Source organism: Grammomys surdaster, unplaced genomic scaffold (genome assembly GCF_004785775.1).
Source record: "Grammomys surdaster isolate TR1022 unplaced genomic scaffold, NIH_TR_1.0 150, whole genome shotgun sequence".
In the NCBI taxonomy this organism is placed as follows: domain Eukaryota; kingdom Metazoa; phylum Chordata; class Mammalia; order Rodentia; family Muridae; genus Grammomys; species Grammomys surdaster.
This window is the reverse complement of record NW_021604608.1, coordinates 20964121-20988636: the sequence shown is the minus strand read 5'-3', so window position 1 is coordinate 20988636 and position 24516 is coordinate 20964121. Positions and strand designations below refer to the sequence as shown.

The window sequence follows — 24516 nt, the reverse complement described above, 5'->3', positions numbered from 1 at the left end:
TCAGCTCCCGTGATCAAGTGTCCCTTCAGCAAGGGTGAGAGCTTTTAAAGGCACTGTCCTCTTCTGCTCTCGGAAGGCTGCTCACGTCTGTGTTCTGAATGCAGATAAAGAATCACTGCTGTAAGGAGACTCTATCCTGCTTCTAGCTTCCCAGAAGTCACACCCTGTCAGCAAAACATTCCCTTGTCCCATGATCCATATCCTATCAGGTAATTTATGAATGTTTCTTCCTCTAATTTTAGAGAAATTGCCACAACAATGCATGAACACACACACACACACACACACTCCTTTCTTTCAACTTTCATCATTCTAGAACATTCTACATTTATTGACAATTACTATTTAACTCACAGGGAAAACCTGTAAAGTAAAACTGCCTTTGCCCATAAGAAGGTAGTTAGCACTTGGCTTCAAGGAATCTTTTCAGTTATCAAATCTGTGGGTAAAACCCCAGCTTTCTGTTGGAATGGACACAAGCAAGCCAACCTAAGGGCTGTGAGACTATGCTCCTGCTGGTAGAAGGCTCATTCTGTTCTCCAGGGGCCACTTCCAAAAGGTACTGGTTTAAGTAAGAGCCTCAGTGTACCCCAAATCCTGTGACTGTGAAGCAAGTGATGAGGGGATTCTTTCCCACCAGGAGAGAAAACATGAACAGGATACCTGAAGTTTAGTTAGTAAAAGGGCCCGTTAGAATACTCATATTCAAATGCGGCACTTGCTAACCCATCTCTGAAAGAGAAATTATTCTTGATGAATAAATAATGGAGAAATAGTTAACTAACAGTTGTATGGTTTTGTGTCTCTATCTGGATATCCAGATTTATCCGTTTTATCTAAGTACAACATAATGCAGAAAGTGAACTTATGGTGCACACACAGTCTTGTCCTAGCTAGCAGTGTTAGCTTTGGGATAGATCTGAACTTCAGTTGTTTCTTCACAGAACAATTAACAGCATTCGAGGACGACTCTGCTGGTAACAGATTCTTACCAAATACTAAGTCTCACCGTACAAGAAGCTTTCTGATTATTTTCCCTCAGCAGTGGCCAGAGGAGGCCCTCGAGAGGTGTTTTGGGATACTGGCAAGAGCAGCAGACTCTGAGGATTACCTTCTTTTCTACATTTTCTGTGTGCTCGTGGACCTAAGGAGTTTCCTCTTAGATGGATTTGTTAGTTTTAAAAGGGCACGGATGTAAGTAAGACTGCCTTTGCTGATAAGAGGAAGATAATTAGCAATTGGCTTCAAGGGGCCTTTTCAGTTGTCAAACAGGTCTGGGGTCTCTGTCTGTCTCTGACTCTGTGTCTCTGTCTATCTATCTATCTATCTATCTATCTATCTATCTATCTATCTATCTATCTGTCTCTATCTCTACCTCTATCTCTCTGTCTGTCTGTCTCTCTCCTTAAACGCAAAGTAGGAGATACTTTGGGTAAAGAATTTCTTAATGCTATAGGGTATAGAATTGATGACCTGGAATGAGCAGCCTACCAGAAAAGTCAATTAATGAAGTTCCAATCTGAGGGTAGTAGTACTCAGAAGGGTGACGGAAACAAGGCATATACTGACTGATTATGTTCATACAACTCCCGGCCCTAAGAGATCACCTTGGAATCTATTCAGTGGTAGATCCCTGTACTTTGACCTAATTTGAAGTGAGAGTAGAAAAATAGCTTCACCCACTCATCTAGGATGAACACTCAGTCTTGTGTTTGGCACATAGCAATTACTCAATAAACACTTGTTAAAAGGAAACACGAATTCTCAGGGCGTGGGTTGGCTCAATCAAGAAGCATGTCCTGGACTGGGAGGTAAAGAAAGAGGCTTGCCACCGAGCCCGTTGACCTGAGTTTTCTATAACTCATATTGTAGAAGGAACTCCCACAGACTGTTCTTTGACCTCTACTGGCATGGGGGCATTCTCTCCCTCTCCTCCCTCTCCCCCCCCCTCTCTTCCTCTCCCTCTCTCACATGCACAGATGCACACAAGCACAGAAACACACACACACACCCCAAACATTTTTGAAAGAGAAGTATGCCATAAAATTAATGATTCTCTTCATTTACACTGACTATTTATCCTAATATGAACTACAAACAGCTGACTAATGGAAAGCAGTAGGAATTCAAGCAGGTCTCTGTGACTCCTCTTGTTACTAGTATAGGCAATGCCTTGAAGGGAAAACGTGGTTTTCCACTCAGAGCGAAGTTTAAAATCTTGGTGCTTGAATTCTAGGCCGTGTACTGAATGAAGTTTGGTTTCCCAATTGTGATGGAAATTCATACCCTCAAAGGCTGTGAAAAACAGGAATGCACCCAGGAAGCATGCAGTGGCCAGCCTGCAGGCCCTGCCTCCTTCCTCTCTGTCACTCTGGCTTGCTCCACGGCAGCCTACAGATCCAGAGTAAAGCATCAGGTTCGGATATCTGGAAGGTGAGTTGACAAGAGAGAGCCAAGTTGACCATTCAGTCCTTTGTCAACCTGGAAACTGCATGGGATTCAACACTTACTTAACTTTTCTCCCTTTGACATTTCTCATTTGTGAAATGAGCAAATATCCACTCAACCTACCTGTGATTTTTCCGGAGGTGAGCTAGAGGGGGAGCAGACACACACCAAAGGGGACACATATTCTCTATGTCTGTGGTGTGAAGCACTGCTATTGTCTCTGCTCCGTGGGCATCATGGTAACAAGACGATGACTACTACTCCTATCCAAAAGGATAGAAACTGTCCAATTCAGCCAATAAAGGTGGCTAGGATACTGACTTTAAAAATGTAAGATTAATTAATATTCTTCCTGGCCTCCATTGTGCCCTTGACCCAGTGCCATCCAAGGCTTTTGGGAAGCAGAACACCAGTACTTTCTGTTTCACAATGAGCTTAAGAGAATTCCTCTTGTCACCCAACATTAGGTAGGTAGACTACACTTACAAACACATATATCATTAACTGGTAACAGCAGCTTCCACACACAGGACCTTGAAATTCCAGGGTTCTTAAATCAAGTCAGAAAGTGGAACAGAAATCCTGCCACCAGATGGCAGTGAGGCTGGCTAATGTTGAAAACATTGCAAGTTTTATAAATGTCATTTGTCCTCGTAGGCCTGAAATCCATAAAATCAAGTAGGTTGGAAAGAAGTCTGACTCCTTTGCCGAAGGAGTCCTTTGCTCCTCTGCCTATCCAGGAAGAACAGTTTTTCATTTATTCTTCCCACAGAATGAAGATCAGAAAGAATGGTTAATGGGTAAACTCATTATTAGACTCCTCTTTTTCATACCTGCTTACATGCAAACGAGAGAAACTCTGGGATTGATGGGGGCCAGTGTCAATCACTTCATTTCTTCTAGCAGAAGCAGGTAAGTGGCTTTGATACACCGTGATGCATTACTAACACACTCAAAGTACATGCCAAGGCCTTGACTGGAGAAACAGTCACAGGGATACAGGATAACCTGACCTCTGGTCATTCCTGGGTATACCCTTGGCAGATTCCTAGTTCCCTACTGTTGTGTAAAAAGAAATGGGGTGTTTTGGATCTGGGGTGTCTAGAGAGCATCTCAGTTCTCCTGATCATCATACTATCTTTTCATGAATCAGCCATCTTATTCTGGCCTTTCCAGTCCACAGCCACTCCAGGAAGGAGCTGTTTTCTTCTCCAACTTCACTTCTGTTCCCAAGGGTTCCCACTCAGAGGCCAGAGGACATGCTCTAGGGCAACATTTGGTCCAACCAGTTAAAGACCATTTACAGCTAAAGGAATTCAGTTCTGCCACTCACTGACATTCATCAAGGCAGAAGTGCATGGAGATGGAACAGCTGTGTAGGAAATCCCCCTTTTAATTTAGTGAGGCCTCTGTCACGCAGCTGGTACTTGGAAATGGTTCCAATTCTGATTTTCACAATTAGTGAGGAGGAAACCAGTCCCCAGTCAAATGCAAAGGCTAAAATCTCCATCCAGAGTGAACCCCCGAAGCACAACTCCTATCCTATGATGACTGCATCAGTTTAAGCAAGCTCACTTCCCACTGACTCAGTCATCAAGGGCACACACGGATGCTCAGCTCTTATCTAGGCACACAGCAGCCACAGATAGCAGAGGCAGCACAACACATAACGCAGGCAGGAGGCTCACTGGGGTCCGCTGCATTCCTCTGGTTCTTTTACCCTTGGCAGCATCTCAGGCTCTTTTTGAACAACTTCTTCAGTTTGTTCTCTGCCATCCTGTGGCAGCTGTGTGGGTGTAGCTAGAGCCAAAGAGGATAGTTTTGTTATGGGAGAGAGAGAGAAAAAAAAACTTTACCAATAGCCTGCTTGCCTGTCACCCATCACTTCCCGGGAGGCAGGACATGCTATGCCTCACCTTCCTCTGTCTTTGAGTTGTTGCTCTGAAGGCAGACCTGTTCTTCCTGAGACTCCAGCACTGGCGCCAGCCATGGGGCCTTTTTGAGACAGCCATCTGTGCCAGAAGGCACTGTCCTAGTGTTAATCGGGTAGCATTGGTGACAGGAGGCAAGAGGAAGAGAGTTATGAAAGGAAACCGAAAGATGAAGAGAGATGCCGAGCTGTCAATCCATGGGCCAGTTAGTAAAGGTGCCATAATCAGACTTAAAGGGTAGAATGGGAGTGCTCCAAAGGCCTGAAACACACCAAGGGGGCATGGTGTTACCTAGTCATGGCAGAACTAACTGGTAGCCCAGTGTGCACTGGAGGACTGCAGGCTGCATTTCTCATGAGTTTTCTGCCTCATCCTTCTCTCAAACTCTGAGCCCCGGAAGCCTCACCACCTGTTCCTGACACATTGTTGTGTACAGCTTTTTCCTCTTTTATGGTGTCAACCAGTCTAGAGCTCAAGAGACTGCTCTACAGATCATGGAGCATCTCCTACTTCCTTTGGGTCTCAAGGACAAAGTATTAGGATGAATTCCATGTTTTCTTTCCTCTCAAAGAACTTCATATGACTCCTACCAGGCAGGTGGGATGGAGGTTCTAGGACAAACAAGATACATAGAAATGTCCTACTTCTGCCTATGAGAATGGAAACCAGAAGATGGACCAGAACCCTGGAATAGGGCTTTGGATGGAGGGCCTCCAGAGAAGAAAGGATTTTTAAGGCTGTTGAGCTGGTTCCCTAGTCTGGGGCAGTGCTGTCTTCAAGAAATCTTGACTAGAGAGACTCGTTCTCTAGTCTTATCCCAGTCTTGACTTACTGGAGACTTTGAAAGCTGAGGAGAAGAGAGAGCCCCCTTTTATGGGTCTAGTTTTGGATGTCCAAAACTCAATTACAAGGTACCTGTGGGACAGGAAAGGGAGACGCTGTTCCACATACATTGGGTTTTATGTATTTAGAAGACATGAGCAGAATCATTATGACATTCATCTGACTCTTTCAAGCGGTTCAAATAATAAGATGACGCTCAAGGGTTAGGCCAAAAGGGATGGCTGTAGATATTCCTGGCCTTCTCCGGCACTGATTCCCATAAAAACAGACTAGAGATAGACACCCGCCAGTCTCACACACATGCTTCCCCAACGATGGGCCCTCAACACAATTTTTCTGCTGTCCTGTGGAAGAGTCTATCAAATTTATGTCATCTCTAGAGCTTTGTGGAATATAACTCATCAAACTCTTGGATTTTTGTTTGTTTGTAGATTGGTTGGTTTCTGTTTTATTTTTGATTTTGATTTGATTTAGGTGTTGGGGATCTAGCACACGCTAAGCATATGTATGCTCTACCACAGAGCTATATCTCTAGCCCCAGCCAACTTTAAAAGCAGTGTTTGATTCCCATGCAGACCTCTTTGTACCGGAGGGGGTGTGGGGGAAATACCTGCAGTCACTGTGTGGACTAAGCATTTGTTCTTCCTTTAAGCCAAAAGTAGCTGTAGAGGGAGGTGACCCAGAGGAAGTTCGGCTCTGGCTGCTATGACTGAGAACCTCCACATTGTTCCTAGGCCCCGCCTTGCCAATGCTGAGCCGCTTCCAAGTTTGTTGGTCTATCTCTGTCACAGGCCCAAAGTGTACAAATTTTTGTCTGGGGCCGGATGCTTTCTTATAGGACCTTGCTTTACGGCTGGCAAAGTCATCCCGGATGGCGGTTTCTGCGTCGATTTCCGGTGAGGGCTCAGGAGCACAGGTGTTCTGAGCATCTCCATCCCTGGTCAGAACCAGAAATCAGTTCCAGGGATTCCAAGGCAAGTACAAATCAAGATGAGGTTGAAAAGACAAAAGTAGATATATGAACAATAGTACCATGGCTAGAACCCAATGGCTTTCCCATCAACCATTCAAAAGAAGAAATGATCACTGTTCTTGCCTTGGTAAGTAGTACTTTACATTTCTATTGATTTCAGAGCATCAATTGCAATACCACAATTGACAGTATAAGAAAACTGTAGGCACAGTGAAATGGTTAGTTATTCAAAATTCAAGTCGAAATTCTTTATAGTAAGCAAGTCTAGGAGAATAAATAACCACTCGCAGAAAGTCAGCTGGGTAAAGAAGATGTTTTCTGCTAACGTGGCTTTTGGTATTAATGCTTCCTCTCACGCAGAACGTGCTCACTTCCAGACACTCTGTGTTTCAAGAGGTACTCTTTCCAGCCATCAAAACAGAAAATGAAACAAGAGAAACTGCTCAATTCTCTAAATGTTAAATCCTACCACTGTCAGGGGTTAAACCATGACACACCTTGTCTCTCCTGATACTTTCAATCTCTCCCAAGTCTCCAGGTCAGCTTCTGTAATCCTAGAGAGTTTGATGAAGCTTGGAGCCTCACGGTGAGAGGTAAGTCTGCCCTGGATTCTTCTCTGAGCCAGGTCATCCTTCTGAAGATCTGGTGCTTTCCTGAAATTCGTTTCTAGTGGTTCACCCTCCTGGGTTTGCAGGACACAGGTCACTACTGTGTTCACATCTCTCTGTTCCTGGTCTCTGTTGATTTGATTTAGGCCCCCACATCATTGGATAAGTCAAGTTCAAGGAGAGGGGAGCAGACAAACAGAATGTCAAGTACGGAAACTCAGAGGAGGAGACAGAGCAAAATGACAGGACACTCTTTCCTTTCTCAAGGAAACATGAGATTAATAAGAGCTGTGGGTACTTTCATAGGATGGAACCTGGGCCCTTGCACATGCTTGATAACTGCCCTACTGCTGAGCTACATCTTTGGTCCTTCGTACTACACTTTTAATCTGTAATAAGGCAATTTTTTTTTTCTTCAGTGCATGATAGTCTCTAACTTCTCTAAGTAGGAAAGCCAGGCTGGCTGAAAGACTGCTGAGAATGGTAATGAGATTTCATTTTGACAGTAACTATGCCCAATTCCCACAGTATTCAAGTCCCTACAATGACCATGAGTTTTCTGATTGACTCTCCTAGTCCCCCTTAGAATGTTTTTTTTTTTCCTGCATCAATAAATGTCAATAATGAGCTTGGCATGATCCAAACTCTAGGATGAGTTTGGAGATAGCAGGAACATGGCTCAGATGTGAAACATCTCAAATGTAAACTGCCAATGTAGAGAGCACATTTAAGTTGATTCTGAAAGGAAGCTTCAACATCCAGTCTCACTCTGTTTCATAGCGTTGTTCTGGGTTAGTGACTGTAAGCACAGAGTAGAGCCATGACATACATGTGGAAGTCAAAGGACAACCTCATGGTTTGAGTCTCACCCTCTCCCTTGTTTGAGACAGGCTGTGTCATATTTACTGATACATGCTTGGCTAGCTGCCTTGCAAGTTTCTGACAATTCTCTTGTCTCTACCTCTCATTGCCTGATAGGCAAGAATGCACTGGGATTAGACACTTATGCTACGGTTCTAGGAATCTGAACTCCAGACATTAAACCTACATCACAATCACTGAGCTATCTACCTAGCCCTTGCTTTGTCTTTGGTAAAAAAAAAAAAAAAAAAAACAAAAAAAAAAAAAAAAAAAACCATTATTTATCTTGTTTGTGTAATAGAGGCAAGAATAGAATTTGCTCCTTTCCTTCCATCTAAAACTTCCTAACTCAAGAGACTAATAGAAAGGCAGTGGTTGTTTTCTGTGCCCTTTGAATGAAGTGGAACACCCTTAAGTATTGGTTGTTCTCTTAAAGAGAGTTGGTCATATCTAGTTGGTTAGTGATTCAAATTTACAAGACCAGGGGCTGGAAAGAGAGGTATGGGAACCATGTACACGTCATTTTTGCTTAAGGATGCTCTTTTTCAGATAGACACACACAGAGCGCACACCTTTTATAGTCTAGATTTTTCTTGCCTGACGGCCCCTTTGCGAGCTGTTTGCTGCCACCCGCCCTCTCTGCATCATTTCTTCTGTAAGGCCCATAGAGCAGTTGGTTAAGTGGCACCATTGGCTTGCTTTGGTTCATCCTTGCCCTCCTTGCAGCAAAGTCATCTTTCTCAAGGTCAGGCAGTAGGCACGCAGCTTCGTCTTCCGACTCTGAATCTTTGCCATGTTGGTGGGTCAGGAAAGGGTTTTCTTTCCGAAGGATTATATCACGGAGAGCTTCTTTCTCTTCACTCAATTGCTTTTGACTGATAGAGCAAAATCAAATGGAACCTCACATGTGATCAGGTTTTTAAAAAAGTTTAAATCCCCATCTCCAGGCGATTGTACTGTTACTGCAAAGTCCTCTCAAGGCTGTTAGTTCAAAGGGCAGCACCTTTTATTTTAGTCGCAGCACAGAGTTGCAGCACAATTAGGATAGGCTTAACCTTGAATCCAGCCAGATGCACACAACACTGAAAAGTCATGTAATTTGCAGAGCTCCACGAGCATCCATAACAGCGAGACCCTAAATGGCTCAGAGAGTGACAATCCAAAATCTTTTTGTGACACAGCCGGGGGGTCGGGGGGGAGGAAGGTAGGGGAGGCTCCTGACTGCCACTTTCTTCATCACATTTGTGACACACACACAGTAGGTACACAGTTTGCCAAGAAACGAATCTCGAGGAAAATGCATGAATGAAGCCATGTGCTAGAATACTGGACATGTGCCCACTACAAAGCCTAGGGAAGGTCTCTCTGCAACACACTGAGCTGAACGGAGACAGATGGAATAGTTTAAAGGCACTCAGAGGATGACATAAAGGATGATCAAGGCCTGCCTTCTCTCATCAGCACCCGCTTCCTCTCCCCCACTCCCTAGGTTCTCTAGCTCACCGGGTCTGCTTCCTTTCTATTGGTAGAAGTGTGGGACAGCGTGGTAAGGGTGCTCTGCCAAACTATTGCTACAGATGATTTCCAAACTATTGCTACAGATGATTTCCATTTTCAAAGGATTCTTGGAGGCCCCTTAAAAACAGAAGCTTTAAATTGCTAAAGGCAATTTGATGGGCCGTAAGCCTTAGGACTTTTCTAATTTTTTCTTTCTGTCCTAGGGTAGTGGGCAAGACAGCAATTGTGCTTACATGTAAGCCTTCAAAGAGTTTTGCTTTCTTCCATTTAAAAGACCAGTTTCATTTTGAAGTCCTAATATGGGTTGGAACGTTTAATCCCCCATCACTGATGGTATTCTCAGTTCTTAAAGATGACAAACAAAAAAAATAATTTGATTTTTACAAAAGCATACCTATTTTGTATGAGCTTTTGGAAAGATGATTAAATGTCCTTGAGCTAAGAATGTAGCAGACAAGCAAATCAAAATAATTTGGTTTTTATAAAAAAAAAAGTATACCTATTTTGTAAGGGCTTTCTGAAAAGTTGACTTAAAGTTCCTGAACTGAGGACATAACTTAGTGGCAGAACACTTGCCTCACATGCACACAAACACAAGTTCAATCAGTAGTACTACTGGGCCCCTGCACCCACCAAAATACGCTTAAGGTAAGGCAAGATGGCTCAGTAGGGGAAGGAGCTTGCTGCCCACAGTGACAAACTTTTGATTCCTGGAACCATGTGGTAGAAGGAGAAAACTGACTCCCACAAAGTGTTCTCTGGCCTTCACAGGCACACTATGGCAGACTTAAATAAATACGCATGTGCGTGCACACACACACACACACACACACACACACACACACACACAAATAGAGACACAAGGTAAATACATGTTTTATAAATGTAAAAACTAAACTTTTCTTTATCAAAGGTCAGACTCATGTCAAGAATGAAGACAGGAAGAATTGACCTGGCTGAGGACAGAACCAGCCATAAGACAGTCTATGCTGGGTGACCACTGGCTGTTACTTTGTATCATATTGTTTCAAAGGAGGTCATAGCTTTAGTGACAGGAGATCTCCTTCTGTCTGAGTTTTGGAAAATCAAAATATGTTTGGTCATATTCATAACACCTTCCCACTATTAGCCATTGCTCTCTATGATCTAAAAATCTCAATATTTTAAAACAAATGTGTGTATGATGTTTTACTTCTCAATAAATGCATTATTGAAAGTATCAAATCCTGCCCTTAGTTGCACACTCAACTTCTGCCTGGTCCCTTCCTAAACTGTGTTCACTTTCCTCCCTAGGTTTTTAGTTGACATGTATGGAAAAGATCAACTTGGATTAGTCAGCTATAGCTATGAAGAATGGTTAGTAGAAAACAACAGATCACTGAATCGCTTCAGAGTCATTAAGCAAAAACTAATCAATTATAATGATGCTGGCCAGTGGATAATGAACATATACTATGTACTGAATTCCTCCTAAGTAGTAATTCTAGCACTAAAATTGCAGAGCCTATGGTATGCATACACTCATCCTCATTTTATCAAGTAGAAAGACTAGGCCAATATATTTGCAGATGGTCAAAGAGCTAGTGTATAGATATGAATACAAATCAAGGCAGGCTGGTTCCAGGGACTCTGCTCTATGACAATGAATAGACCATTGTGTTATTGGCTGGACACACAACAATGCCAGGAACAGCTTTGAAAGCAGAGCATCTTACAAAAAAAAGAAAGGGTATTATCATTACTATGAGATCAGGAGAAAGGGAAGTAATTTGGTAACTAAATAAAGGGATTTTCTGAGTTGCACTTAGAATAGAGTTGTAAAATTGCATTGCACGACAACATTTGGAAGACTGATGATAGCAGAATGCTAACCAATCATACCTCACAATTTCGGTCAACATGTAATATCTTACAAAGCCCTTTGAGTAGGAAGCACACACCTCAGATTCTTGCAACCTAGTGTGGAGCTAGTCATCAGTATGAACCAAGGCTAAGACTAAAATTCTTTCTACTTTTTAACCAGGAGGCCTGGGCTTCATCTCTGAAAGAGTTTGTTAAAAATAAAAAAATATGCATGTATGCAAATAGCCCTGCCAATTTACAATGCCAATTTGAGCAGCGTGAATCTGGTACCTTATGCATCTTGCAAACCCAGCTGGGCTGCAAATTCCCCAAGTGTTTCTTTTTAGGCTAACTGCCCAGTGTGGCAGGACTTGTTTCAAGTGATCTCAATTTAGATATGTGTGCTTCAAAGAAGAAACTGAATAAACTTTCTCTATCAATGGCCACTTGAAGATATTCCCGTCTCTGGAATATCTTTACTCCAACCGGAAAACTGTTACTATGAGTAATTCTTGTTCATTGTATGAATTCTTTAAATTGAGAGCTTTGTGGCCATCTCAGAGAGACGAAAAATGATGTAAATTATTGGCTGGCCCTACTGACCATGAAATAAAAATGCATTGAAGGCAGATATGCAGAAGCATAGTCACAAGTATATACTTACCAAAAAGATTTCAATGACTTCTATTCTGTATTATTTATTCCTAAAAGCAGCCCATTGTTAAACACTGGTATATTTTTATTTTGTTTTCAATAACCACAAATCTGAGCAGCTAATACGTAGACTGGTGACCATGAGAATGCTACAAACCAGGAATTATGATGTCCATTTTGCACAGACTAGTAAGGTACTCAGTTCCAGTTTTATGAACTTAGCTGAATGACTTAAGTCTATATAAGCAGCAGAGCCAGGCTGTTCAGACTTGTATCTACTGGTAGGTTTGGCAACTGCTGGGTGGACATTGTTTCCCAGAAGGAATATAACCCGTATGTAATTGGAAATGCAGAACCCTAGTGGAAGCTGAGAGTACAGGTCTGCAACCTCAGCTACTTGAGAGGCTGAGTCAGGAAGATCACAAGTTCAAGACCTGCTTGGACTACAGAGAAATGCAGAGCCCAGCTTATAACCTGGCAACCCTGCCAGCCTCATGCTAAAAAAAGAAAAGAAGAAGAGAAGGGAATGCTCTCATGAAGGGAGAGATTAAGAACCCAGTGTGTGGGATAGGGCAGAGAAAACATTTGTCTCCTAGTGTCTAAGGTTTATTTATGTGTTTCAAAGCATATGAGAGAATGGTTAAAACTAAGGAAGGGGCAAGGGGAGCTGGGGAGCCAGCTCTGTAGGTGAGCCCTAGCAGCACAAGCAAGAGGACCTGACTTTAAATTTGCAGCACCCACTTAAAGGGGAGTGGCTACACGCTTGCCTTTGGGAGCTACCCTAACTTTAGTGCTGGGGTGAGGGGTAGAGACAAGGGCACCACTGGGACTTTCTGGCCACCAGCCTAGCTCCAGATTCAACCAGAATCCCTGTTCCAAGGGAAGAAGCTGGAGAATGACAGAGCGACACATGCAATGCCCTCCTCTGGGCTCTGCATGCTCAAGAGCACAAACATGCATATAACACACACACACACACACACACACACACACACACACTATAAATAAACTAAGGAAGAGCTGGCATTCCCTTTCACCCCCTTTTACTTGGCAATGAGCAGCAGCTTGGCTTGGCAGTGAGTTTGTTCTATTCAAAGAAACTGGGCTCTCCAGAAAGGCCTGTTCGTTCTCTTGGGAATGTCATTGGCAACAGCAGAAACCTCCCCGTTACCCTGTCTCCAGGCACGGCAGACACATCTAGAGTCACAAAGGTCATGCCTGTCTGGTCCCTAGACTGGGGGATCTGTGCAGAAAGAAGCAGGGAGCCAGCATCTGGTAGAGATGGATGGAAGAGTATGTGTCAGGCACTGGGCTACATCTGCTCTTCCTCTGAAGATTTCTAAAATGTCAATTGTTCCCTGGAGAGTTGTCTCCCCTCTGTCATTAATTACTATGTGGTCGGGAACATCCACAGACTAGCAGAACTAGTGAGTGATGAAACACATGCAAATAATTAGAAAAGAAGTACAGTCACGTGAAGTCTATAATTCAGTTAAAAAAATTTACTTCTCCAATGGGAAACACCAAATAAGAGAACTCAAATCTCTATGGTATTTTAATTTAAGGGGAAGTGAATCTTGGTTCTTATTTTACCCTCTTTAAAAAAAAAAAGAAATCTGGCTTCTTTTGCAGAATCTTATGGGGGAGGGTTAATTAAGTTAACATGGTCATAAAATAAAATAGAAGAAAAAGCAGTTTATATACTTTTTTTAAAAAACTTCTATGGAAACTCTAATAAATATTAACTGCCACACACTTATTGAGAAGACCTATGTTCTGTTCCTTGATGCTTAGATGCCTCCTTATTTATTTTTTGCACAAGCAGTGTGGAACCTATAGGCTTCTAACATCATGGGGAAGTGGAATAACTGTACCTTTGCTCTGTGTGTATATTGGCTTAAAATAATGCAACCGGGTATATGAGGATCCTTGAGAAGGAGATGGAAAAGTGGTCTGGTTCTAAAGGTTGCCTCCCACTCTTTACTGTGTATGTCCCTTTCCTATATAGCACTTACTGGACAAACAGTCTTTCCCAACTGAGAAACAGCCCCCCAAATTATCTTTAGCGTCTGGCTGGGTCCAAAACTGTGATGACCAGAATCCATCTGGATGTCAGAACAAGACACATGGGCTCAAAGGCTTTGAGAGACATTGGCGTAGTTCAGTGATTTATATTCTCACTTTCCACGCACGGAGAATCCTGGGTTTTGTTTATTTGTTTTTTGTTTTGTTTTTCTTTCATGATTTGCATTTCATTCCAGTTAAGCAACTTTCTGCCGTATTAAAAGCAGGACCCTAAGTGTGGATAAACTTAGAATGACTCTCAAGTCTACTGTGCCTTGTACAAAGCTCACTGAGAAAATGCAGACATGCTGGCCTTCTAGCATATGTACATGCATGTGGCATGTGCATGTGGCATGTGCATGAAGCATGTGCATGTGGCATGATGGATGTGCCTTTAGGAATGAACTAGAAACTGAAAACCTGTCTACCAAATGAACTCGTGGTGACTAGAACAGATACATAGTGCTGCTATTGGGAGCAGTCTCTAGGAATAATTTATAGCTGCCTCAACATGATTTTAAACAGTGTGTGAGAAAGTCTGAGGTGTGGTGATATTAACAAGCCTGCACACTTCTGCTTCACAGTTAATTTGGATGACACAGATAAAAGTTAAATCAGATAACAGCAAACATGTATGGAAGCAAAAATGACTATCTAAATATAATATCTCCCACCAGAACCACATTTCAAACCATGACTTTATATTTATATATTGAATGAGAATCTTTATCAAAGAATTCAATGTTTTATTATAAAACATGCTTTCCAGTTATCAAGTGGCACAGGTCACTTACTGAACTCACAACTTGTATGCAACTTTGTCCTTGGTATCTCCTTGCTCACCCTCCAGCTATAAGATTCACATATGACAAAAGCAAAGATATGGGCATCAAAAATGTGGAGGTTTGATTTTTTTTGTGTGTTCACTCTCTTATCTGTATAACTTAGTAATATTCTCACTGTTGTCCCAAGTTTGATGAAGAAGGGAGACAGACAAGTTGGAAAAATGGTACAGGATGACAAGATGTTATTCATCTCTGTATTCAGCTTCTAGCTTGGTCTCTGGGATAAGTAGATGCTTGAAGGACACAGGGAAAGTATATTTCCAACATTTGAATATTCAGAAGACATGGTATGAAATTAGTCTTCATTATTTCAGAGAATTGCTTATAATGCAAGCAGGATTTTACATCAGAATTTCTAATGTTTAAGGTAGGTAGATTAAATATTTGGGTAGGGATACCATAAACAGGGAAGGAATAGATTGCTCTTTTTCCTCAGGCTGTATTGGTTTTTTTTTTTTTAAAAAGATTTATTTATTTATTATTTATATGAATGAGTACACTGCAGCTGTCTTCAGACACACACTAGAAGAGGGCATCAGATCTCATTACAGATGGTTGTGGGCCACCATGTGGTTGCTGGAAATTGAACTCAGGACCTCTAGCTGAGCAGTCAGTGCTCTTAACCGCTGAGCAATCTCTCCAGCCCAAGAAATAGATTCCTTTTTGTGTAATTTTTTAAAACCGACAAAAGCTAACCTATAATTAAATATATAAAAGCCAACCCTGGATATTTCAGTTAAGAACTAGACCATGGGAATAACTACATAAGGAACATATAGAGAAACAGATGTGTAGAATCAGAGGCAGTGCTATGGACAAAGTACCTGAATCTGGCTGCCATGTCAGCTCTGACCAGCTCTATAGGTAACTTACTATCGTCGTCATGGTGTGAAGGTAAACTGTCCCCAGAATCTCCACTGGCTCCTGGGTTTGTTGATTTGATCTCTAGATGGTGACCCTGCTTGGGAGATTCTAGAACCTTTGAGACAAGGGACATGATTGGCCAAGGTGAGTCACTGGGAACAAGCCTTGAGGTCTGTAGCTTGGCCTTATGGGTCCCATTCTCTACTGCCTGTCACAGTAAAGCCAGCTGCTTCATACACCTGCCCGTAGGACCAAACCCTTCCCACCTCCACACTTTCCCTGACGTCATGGACTAAAATCCCCAGAGACCACGAGCGAAAATCAATCACACTTCCCTTGAGCGGCTTAGGTCAGATATTTTCTCACAGCACCAAGAAAAGTAATTAATACAATCCCCTATCCTTGGTTTCTTCTTCTGAAGAACTGAGTGTGTTCCTGACCTTTTAAGATGAAAAACAACAAATGAGGATGGAAGGGATTCCAAGTGTCAAATCGCTCTGAGCATCAGTTCTTCATGTGAGTGTTGGCTGCAAGGTTATTTGTGAGGCTCACTGTGGTTCTTACACAAAAAATAAACAAGCTTTTCAGAACTCTGCACAAAACTGTAGACCTGTAGAATTCTGTAGCTTTGACTGTTAAAATACTTCAACTCATGAAGTCAGGGGCACTGTATGCTAATGCCCTTTAGCTGCAATGAAAGAGGTCAGCGTTCCAGTCTTAGCTTTTGAATCACTGTCGAAAACACACTGACAAATTCTGTCCTTAGTACTCCTTAAGAGAAGGCAAATGCATGGATTTTTGTTAAGTCAGTTATTCTCTCTGAATAGATTGTCCTTCCTCTATTTCAAGATATTGAACAAATTCTAATGATGGACCATGAGGTAATGAGCCATTTAGGAGTAGGATAAAAGTTAACAAGAGACAAGCAGTGGAAAAGAAAATGTTATCGCTAGGTAAATCCTGCAGCCCACGCAGCTGACCACAGGGATGGGGTCTAATGAAGCAGAGAAGAGTTCACGCTTCATCTCCATTTAAACTAGGCAAGGACTTAGCAGAGACATGCCCCAAGGCAGAGGATCTATTTCTACTTGTCCAGAGCAGAGGCCACTGATGTGATGGACACATAGGAATTGGGGAAACAGGATAAGAATCCAATTTGCTAGCCAGAATCCAAACCTGCAGGCATGCAGAAGGCCAGCCAGGCCAGCCCTCAGCTGGCAAAGCTAACCTGGCAAAGCGCTGAGCTGCAGGCATGACCTTGATCCCAGCTTGCTCCAGCCTTCTACGCTTTTGGCTTTCCACGGCATCTCTGTCTTCGGGAATAGCTGCTGGCACTGCAGCAACATCCTCAGGAGACTGCTCCTCACTACTGCTGGGAGGAGCTTCTAACCCACAGTCAGGCTTCCCATCAGGGCCCATCTGGCTGCTGGGGTCATCTTCAGTGGGAGACCCTGCTTCACTTCCCTCCTCCTCTATGGTTTCAGGGTAACTAGTGAGTTGGACAACATGGTTTTACCAAGCTAACAGGCAGGTCAGGGAACAGACTGGGCATTGCTTCCAAGACATCTTGATATCACTTTTAGCTTAGAAAAAGTAGTCACAGCACAGGATAGGATGCAGCTAAGGTGGGGTCAATTTAGTGTAGCTAATTAATATATCACGTTTCTCCTCCATACTGATTAACGGCTCTCGCAAACTTGATATTGAAAGCAAAAAACCCTTTTCTACTGTAAAGGTAAAATCCATTAGTTTTGATCAATACATAAAAAATTTAAGAAACATTTCCTTAATGGGGAAATCGTAGATAATAATAGTGAAATGTTAAGTCCTTATAAAGGCAGGACCTGTTTCTTAGTATCTTACTATTGGGCCCCTAACCCCCCAATACAGCACCCAGCATATAATAGACACTCAACAAATACTTGCAGAATAAATATGTATATTAATATGGACATTAATAGTTTCCTTCTCTAAGAGAAAAGACATCTTGTATTTATTCTGCCATTTGTCTACAAGCTTTCTCTCTTTATCTGAGTTTGCTCTATATAAGTGCATTAAGACTCTTTTTGTACAATCTTTGTACATCCACTGTCACAGGGTCAGAAATCAGGCAACCTCCACAGTAGGCCACGAGTGACATGTGTTCTCCACATTCTGTCCATGGAACTGGCCTCAGAGCACCGGCTCCTCAGTGAAGGATTTGATGGAGACCTACTATGCACCAGGCATGATTCTAGGGACCTCTATGAATCTGCATTTTATGACAAGCTCTCTGGGATGCATTGGCCACTTACATCCCTTCGTAATGGTACACCAAAGAACTGAAACCTCACTCCTACCTGAAGGGCCTTTCCCCACCCAGGGGGGAGGTGGCCGTGCTCCAGCTCTTCCTGTATTCCTCCCGCTCAGCCTTCTTCTTTCTCAGAGGCGCCGGGACATAGGCGGTCTGGTTGCTTTTGTTCGGGAGGTACTGGTTAAAAGGCACTGCTGATTTCGGCTCACCATGAGAAGTCCGTCGTGCGGACATATCATCTTTCTTCACATCTGGCAACTTCCGGTGAGGCAAGTCTGATTCAGAATCGCTTCCTCTTCCTGGAAAACAGAGGATGGACACTGATAAAAGTGTGCGGGGCAGCAGAAACATTCAATGACATCTCTGTAGAATCAAGGGTAACTCTCGTGTGTTCTGGAATTCATAACTTGAGTTAGTAACTTGGATAATATGAGTCTAAATTAGCCTCCTTGGGATAAAGGCCTCAAATTCCAGTGAGGAAATAAAAAAACTACAAGCATGACTTTAGGAAAAAAAAAAAGGTAAGTTTAAGTGTGGCAGGAGTGGCTGTAAGTGACACATTTGTGTAGAATTGTTCGCCTGACCAACTTGGAGCTTTGGCCACTCAAAACAAAATCTCAGCGGTTCCCCAGTGAGGATTGTACTTCTCTCTAGCCAGAATCCACTGCTCTAGACATTCTGACAAGCATACATTAGAAATTATTTGTCTTTGTCTATCTTTAACCCTGCCTCAGAACATGGTGAAGATGTAAATTATAATCTAGTTAGCAGAGACAGATGAGAAAGACAGAAAGATGACAAGTTGGACTTCACTAAGGGTTGGTCTTCCAAGAGCTTACATCTTCTTCTTCATGGGATGTTCCCAGTTTGTGATCTGGCACAATTTTTGTCCTGCTGTCCATACCAGCTCTTCGTCATATCCCCCCACCCCCATGCACAGTTTTTTCTTCCCTTCATTTTGAAAACAAGAGCTATCCAGCATCCGGCTTCTAAAGCACGCCAATGCTGTCAATGGGCATCTCAAACTCGGATACAGGAAATGGTTTGCCTGAAAGTGTTTTTGTTTGTTTGCTTTCTGCAAAGGAATTCAGCTTTGTCAACGTCAGTCTTGCTCCTAGATAACAGCCCCAATAATTCCAAAATATCCTTTTTGCCCGAGTCTCATGTTCTTAGATTTCTATGGTCTGTTATAAGGAAGCTATTGTTAAGATAAACATGATCGTTTAACTAACCACTATTTTAATGCTGGTTGAACTCTTAATCAATGGATGCAAGCATGACGTCATTCTGACTCTGCTGATAACAAAGACATTTATGCTTAAGAAGAAAGCCAAGACCTGGAACAAGGCAGAGAGGGGTAGCATGCCAGGTTTTAGATCAGATCCACTTCATTTCGCCCTGCTATTCATTTGTCTTTAACCTGACTACTGAAGCCTCCATTTTTCCAATCTGTAAAATGAGGACAATAATGCCATCTGCTTTACAGAACTACTGGAAGGGCTGAATCCACCTATGACTATTGGACCAGTATCTGGCACTAAGAGTGTAATGTATGCTGCCTAATCTTTATGTTGTAACAGTTCCAGACCCATCAGATGGGAGCTGTGGCTTCCTAAGTTGTCTCTAAGACACGTGACTGTCCCCTTCTGTGAGACTGGAATGAAAGGACTTACCCTGGAGATCAGATCCTATAGTGACATTTAAAAGACTGTGACTTTAAAGTATCGGCTGTGAACAAGTTGCTCACTGTACGTGAACTATCCAGACTATGAATTATTCATGGTGCTTGCTTACCGCCTCTCTCCTGAAGTTTTGGCCATTTCCTGACTTGTTAGTGTCTGACTCATTACTTAGCTCCCTTCCCGCAACAAGTCTTAACAAGTGTATCTGTCAGCGTCAGAATAAAATGTTGCCTGTAAACAAGTACTCACACTGCCTTGCCTTGCCAACATGAGGATTTGTTTCTCCACTTGATAGGAGCCTCTCTTTATAGTGATAGAAATGGGCTTAGAGGGGCTACAGGGGGCCTCCCCTTCCTGTGGCTGATTAGTGTTGGCTCAGGGAAACTGGAGTCTACTCTCGAGACACCCAAAATTCTATCCTGTCAGCACTCAACACTGAGAAAAATGTCTTCTTAAAATGTCCTGACTAGGGGAAATACGACCCTGTGCTGATAAAAGAACAAAAGCAGGTAATTCTCCATCTACTAGACAGCTTAGTGACAGTTGCAGTTGCTTTGGAGTCTTCAGTTCTAAAAACCTATAGTATGCGGGCCATAGTTCCGTATAATAGCTAAAATATTATCAAACATATTATTAAGAAATGTTAGCATGTAAACACAGCCCTTTCCTCTACTGAATTAATCTTCAGGATTGTCTCAATAGACATTTTAAAGAATGTTAATTTGCCAGTGTTCTAAGGCAGAACAGCTTAGCTGTGGGTCTGGCAGCTTCATAGACTTACAGCCAGCACAGCCTTTCAGTTCCACCCCTTGCTGGCTCCGTGACCCTGGGAGTTTAAAGTCCCTGTACTGTAGGTTCCCATGGCCTACCAGAGAGAGCACTCGCAAGCCCCTCGAGTGCTGTGAGGACCTCAGAAAGGCTGGCACAGTGTGCCTGCACACTATCAGGCTAGACTTGCAAAAGATTTTGATTTCACCTCATCTGGTGGATGTGGAAATTTACTAAGTTGGCTTCTCTCTGAATGTTCAAAGTTAGGAAAACAGAAGAGAGCACAGGGCACATTATTATTTTATCAAAGTTTCACTCCTCTTTTCCATGTGGCTACAAGCAATTAGATCTATTCTGCTTCCCTGCCCTCTCTCCTGCTGCCTCTTCTTTCCACCACTTGCCAAATACTCCCAAGTCACAAACACTTCTTCATTTTCTTCTGGCGCTTCACTTTCGCTTATCCTTTGTTTCCATTTTGTAACACATCTTTTTGATAAAACATAGGGATACTGAATTAAATGCAATGAACCATATTTATGATATGTTACCTATTTCAATGTACGTGAGTACAAGGTTATGTTTGCTGTTTTGTGGAGTTTTGTGGAGGCTATGGAGTCTGTTAATAAAGTCTGAAGGAGGCGCTCGGTACCTGGCTGGCAAGATAAACTGGCTGAAGCAAGCCTTGGGGTTTACAGCTTTCCTACCAGAAAACTGTATCCACCTCACAAAATCATGACACTTATGAATGTGGTTTGTCCTTTTTGAATTGGTCAGTGGCTACCCATCGTAATAGCAAAGTTGAAGCCGTCCATATGAACCCAATATAAAGGCAAAGAATGTCATATTAAAGCTGCCCCCAAGTTGGTTGTGAATCTTGGGACAAAAATTTTCAAGACATACTTAAAAAAAAAAAAAGTCTTCCAAATGTGCAACCATTCATTAGAACTAACATTTAACTGATTAGCCTCATTAAAAAAAAATACCAGAAAAGTCTTATATTGTTAATATGTATTTGGAAAAAATTATACTGAATTTTAAAAGAAAGATTAAGAAATGTTTTGTTGTTGTTGTTAAAACTTCACTAGGTCTTGATTAGTTTACAGGAAGATAAGCCTTAAGCTATCAGATTGGTGACACGTGTAGAAGATGCAGTTTGTGAGAGGGACAGATAAGGCTGTATTCCACATTGTTTGTCTGACAGAGAAAGCATTTATAAGTAGGCTCTGATTTATCAGCCTTAATTGCTCCTACTAAATTGTGCTTTGGGATATTTTAGTTTAGTATTACTAACCACCATCTCAAATCCTTTCAAGATGTGATGTAAACTCTAAACCCCATGACAAAGAACCAGTTATGAAAAAAGAAAAAAAGTTGGAAAGGTCCTATTTTTTAAAAGTTGAAGCAAGCAATATGGGTGGAATGGTTTGGTTGAGATGGGTTCTATAGAAGCAAAGCCATGCTTGGGTCCTGTGAAAGCGTAATTAGATCACACACTTGGTATTTTTAACTTCTAGTGCTGTGGGTGGTACTTAAGATGTCAAATAAAATTTCAGAAATATTTTTCAAGCAGCTCACAATGTACCATGGAATTCTTTAGGAGTCACAGGCTATGTGGCCCCGAGGCTAATCTGTCTGCTGAAAAATGTACGTTCTGAGCAGACACATTTGTTCAGAGACTCTAGAATACAGCTTCTATGGGGCAAAGTAGCCTGGGCAAATTAAGAATACCAGTTTGGACCCACACTTCTTGAGACTGACAGAGCTAAACTACCAGGCCTTCAGTGATTCTTGTCATTTTGAAATGTTGGAACAAAGACTTAAACTCCTGAAGGTACATCTATAAAACAAGGACAAGGAGTGTCTCCCAGCTCTGAGGAAGGATGAATTAAGATGTGATTAGATGTCTATGTTGAACATTAAGTAAGATACTGTGTGCTAGGTGTCTAACTTAGAACATGGACATGTAAAATACTCAAGTATGACAGTGACTTGCATAGCTCAGTGGTACAGCACTCACCTAGAATTTGAAAAGCCCTAGGGTCAATCTCTAGTACTTCACAAAAACAAACAAACAACAATAACAACAAAAATTACTACAAGAATTTTATGTCAGAAAGTAACACTGTGGCCACAAAAGATAATCTTAATCTCAGACAGTAGAAGAATGTCCAAAAATATTACTATCACAGCAACATATACAAAAATAGAAATAACAACAACAAAAAAATTCCCCACCAGCCTCGCTGTCTTTCTACAAGTTTATACATGTAGGACCAAGCCACCTGCCTCCTGAAAAGTCAAAGGCACAGGAGAGCCACTCTTAACGGCAGCCACTGAACTCACGGTAGGCTCCAGGACCACACATTTCTGTAAAGAAAATATTGATCATTCCATACAAGTAATCAAATTCACAGGGTTTAAATAAAAAAAAATCCAGCCTTGAGGCCAATAGGCAGCCTGGGTATACACTATGCACTCATGGCCATTTGCACCAAACTTGCCCACCAGTCAGACCCACCAAGCATCAAACTGATTGATAAAACAGGTGCCAATCAAGAAGGGCACAGCCCCAGACTCTAGAGCTTTCTGAAGGACATAAAGCATATGTCCAGCTCGCTGGGTAGCAGTACCATTTTTGCTTATGTAGTGTGTTCCTCACTAAACATTTCCCTTCCTTGTACCCACAGTATATAAACTTCAGCATACTTTATGAGCTAATGGTCTGCACAGCATCTCGATTCAGGGAGACCCAGGGAAGAATGATGTAACACATTTTCCAACAGAAGACATGGTCACTGAGGCAGCATTCAAAGGAGCCGCCAGCTCAGCCAATCAAAAATCTGAAAGCCATCAAAAATAACAGAGAGGGTTTTTTTTCCCCTCCCTACCAGTTTATAGAATTACCAGGCTCCAGCCAGGTGGATATGGAGTTTGCCTTTGCAAGCTCCCAGCTCTCTACCCTTGACCCTGAAACTCCTTGTTAATGATTAATTCCAAGATGTTACGGTGTATGAAGAGCAAACCTTACCATCACTGCTTCCCCTGAGAACTACATCTGGTGAAGGTGTCTGCCTGGAGCGGGAGCCAAAAGAATCCAGGCTGTCAAAGGAGTCATCCCGGCCGTGGCGAGGAGGAGAGAGGGAGTCGCTGCGTTCAGAGTCCCAGCAGTCGATGTAGCCACTGTCACGGATGCTGCGCTTAGGACTCTCAATGTCGTCAGTCTCCTGTCCCAAAATAAAACGAAAGAATTTCAGATATGACTGCAACATATATAACCTATCCGGCTTCCAGTGGTCTGCAAAGATTACTTGCATGGACAATCTGTGTGGAAAAGTCGTAGCGGTTAGCTGAAGAGAGTAATGAGCATCACAGTGACTACTCAATTCCTCAAGTTTTTTCTGCTCCATCCTTTCAATTAGAATAGCATGCACAACTTTAAAAAAAAAATCCCCAAGTAACTCACATCCCATAAAGTTTTTTTTTTTTAAGTAGTTAAATACAGAGAATCACAAAGTCTGGATTCATAAGAATGCAATGATCGTTGACAACAAAGACAAAATCTTTGACCTGTCTTTCAGGATCCATAACGGCATGTCTGTGGGACAGACGAGTCCCTAGTTCAGTGCCACTGCCCCGGGGTTATGGTATCTGGCAAACACAGGCGGAGCTGTAAAATCCTGGAGCGGCATGCTTCCACCTCCTGCTACCTTGGAGGGAAATTCCTGCTCTGAAAGCGAGCTGTCTTTCTGAGGCAAAAGTTAAAAAAAAAAAGGCAATGAAAAATATGCAAAATGCTTTTCCTGATGCCACAGAAGAATCCAGGCATGCTCTCTCTCCGCCAGCTCCTGGCGTTGGGGGAGCTACAGGCACTTGTGGCTGACCCACATGTTCAGAGCAGGGAGAACAATGGCTGTCTTTGACAGCCTGTGATTATAAATTCTTTCCAGCACAAGCAGCACAGACTAAAACACTGAAACTCCAGCAGAAGAAAGGTCAGTCAAAGCCATCCTCACCCTCGTATTATAATAAAAGCCTTGTTCCCGCCAGTGCCTTTGCATTCATTACAATAGTCCGAGCTAACGAAAACAAAAATAACTCCAGTGACTTGAAGATAAACCTCTGCTTAATATCCCCGAAACTGTCCCTAGAAACCAAGACTGTGCATCACACTGGCAGAAGAGTGGACTCTCACAGACAAAGACTGGAATGTTGCCCCGTGGATTTCCTCTGGGATGCACACGGAGGTCCCCTCTGCATTCCCAGTGGAAAGAAAGAAGGAGGAGGAGGAGGAGGAGGAGGAGGAGGAGGAGGAGGAGGAGGAG

At 42.5% G+C, this 24516-nt stretch overlaps 1 protein-coding gene across 1 annotated transcript in view; it reads right to left on the bottom strand.

The window, feature by feature from the left end:
- Positions 1–24516, bottom strand: part of Limch1 (LIM and calponin homology domains 1) — a 290723-nt gene that overhangs the window by 52874 nt on the left and 213333 nt on the right. Inside the window, 11 exon segments of the mRNA XM_028765186.1 lie at positions 3462–3545; positions 3547–3620; positions 3622–3712; positions 4137–4248; positions 4365–4480; positions 5833–6159; positions 6693–6932; positions 8237–8539; positions 16680–16940; positions 17791–18043; positions 23223–23418. Of these exon segments, the coding sequence (XP_028621019.1) occupies positions 3462–3545; positions 3547–3620; positions 3622–3712; positions 4137–4248; positions 4365–4480; positions 5833–6159; positions 6693–6932; positions 8237–8539; positions 16680–16940; positions 17791–18043; positions 23223–23418 (2057 nt within the window).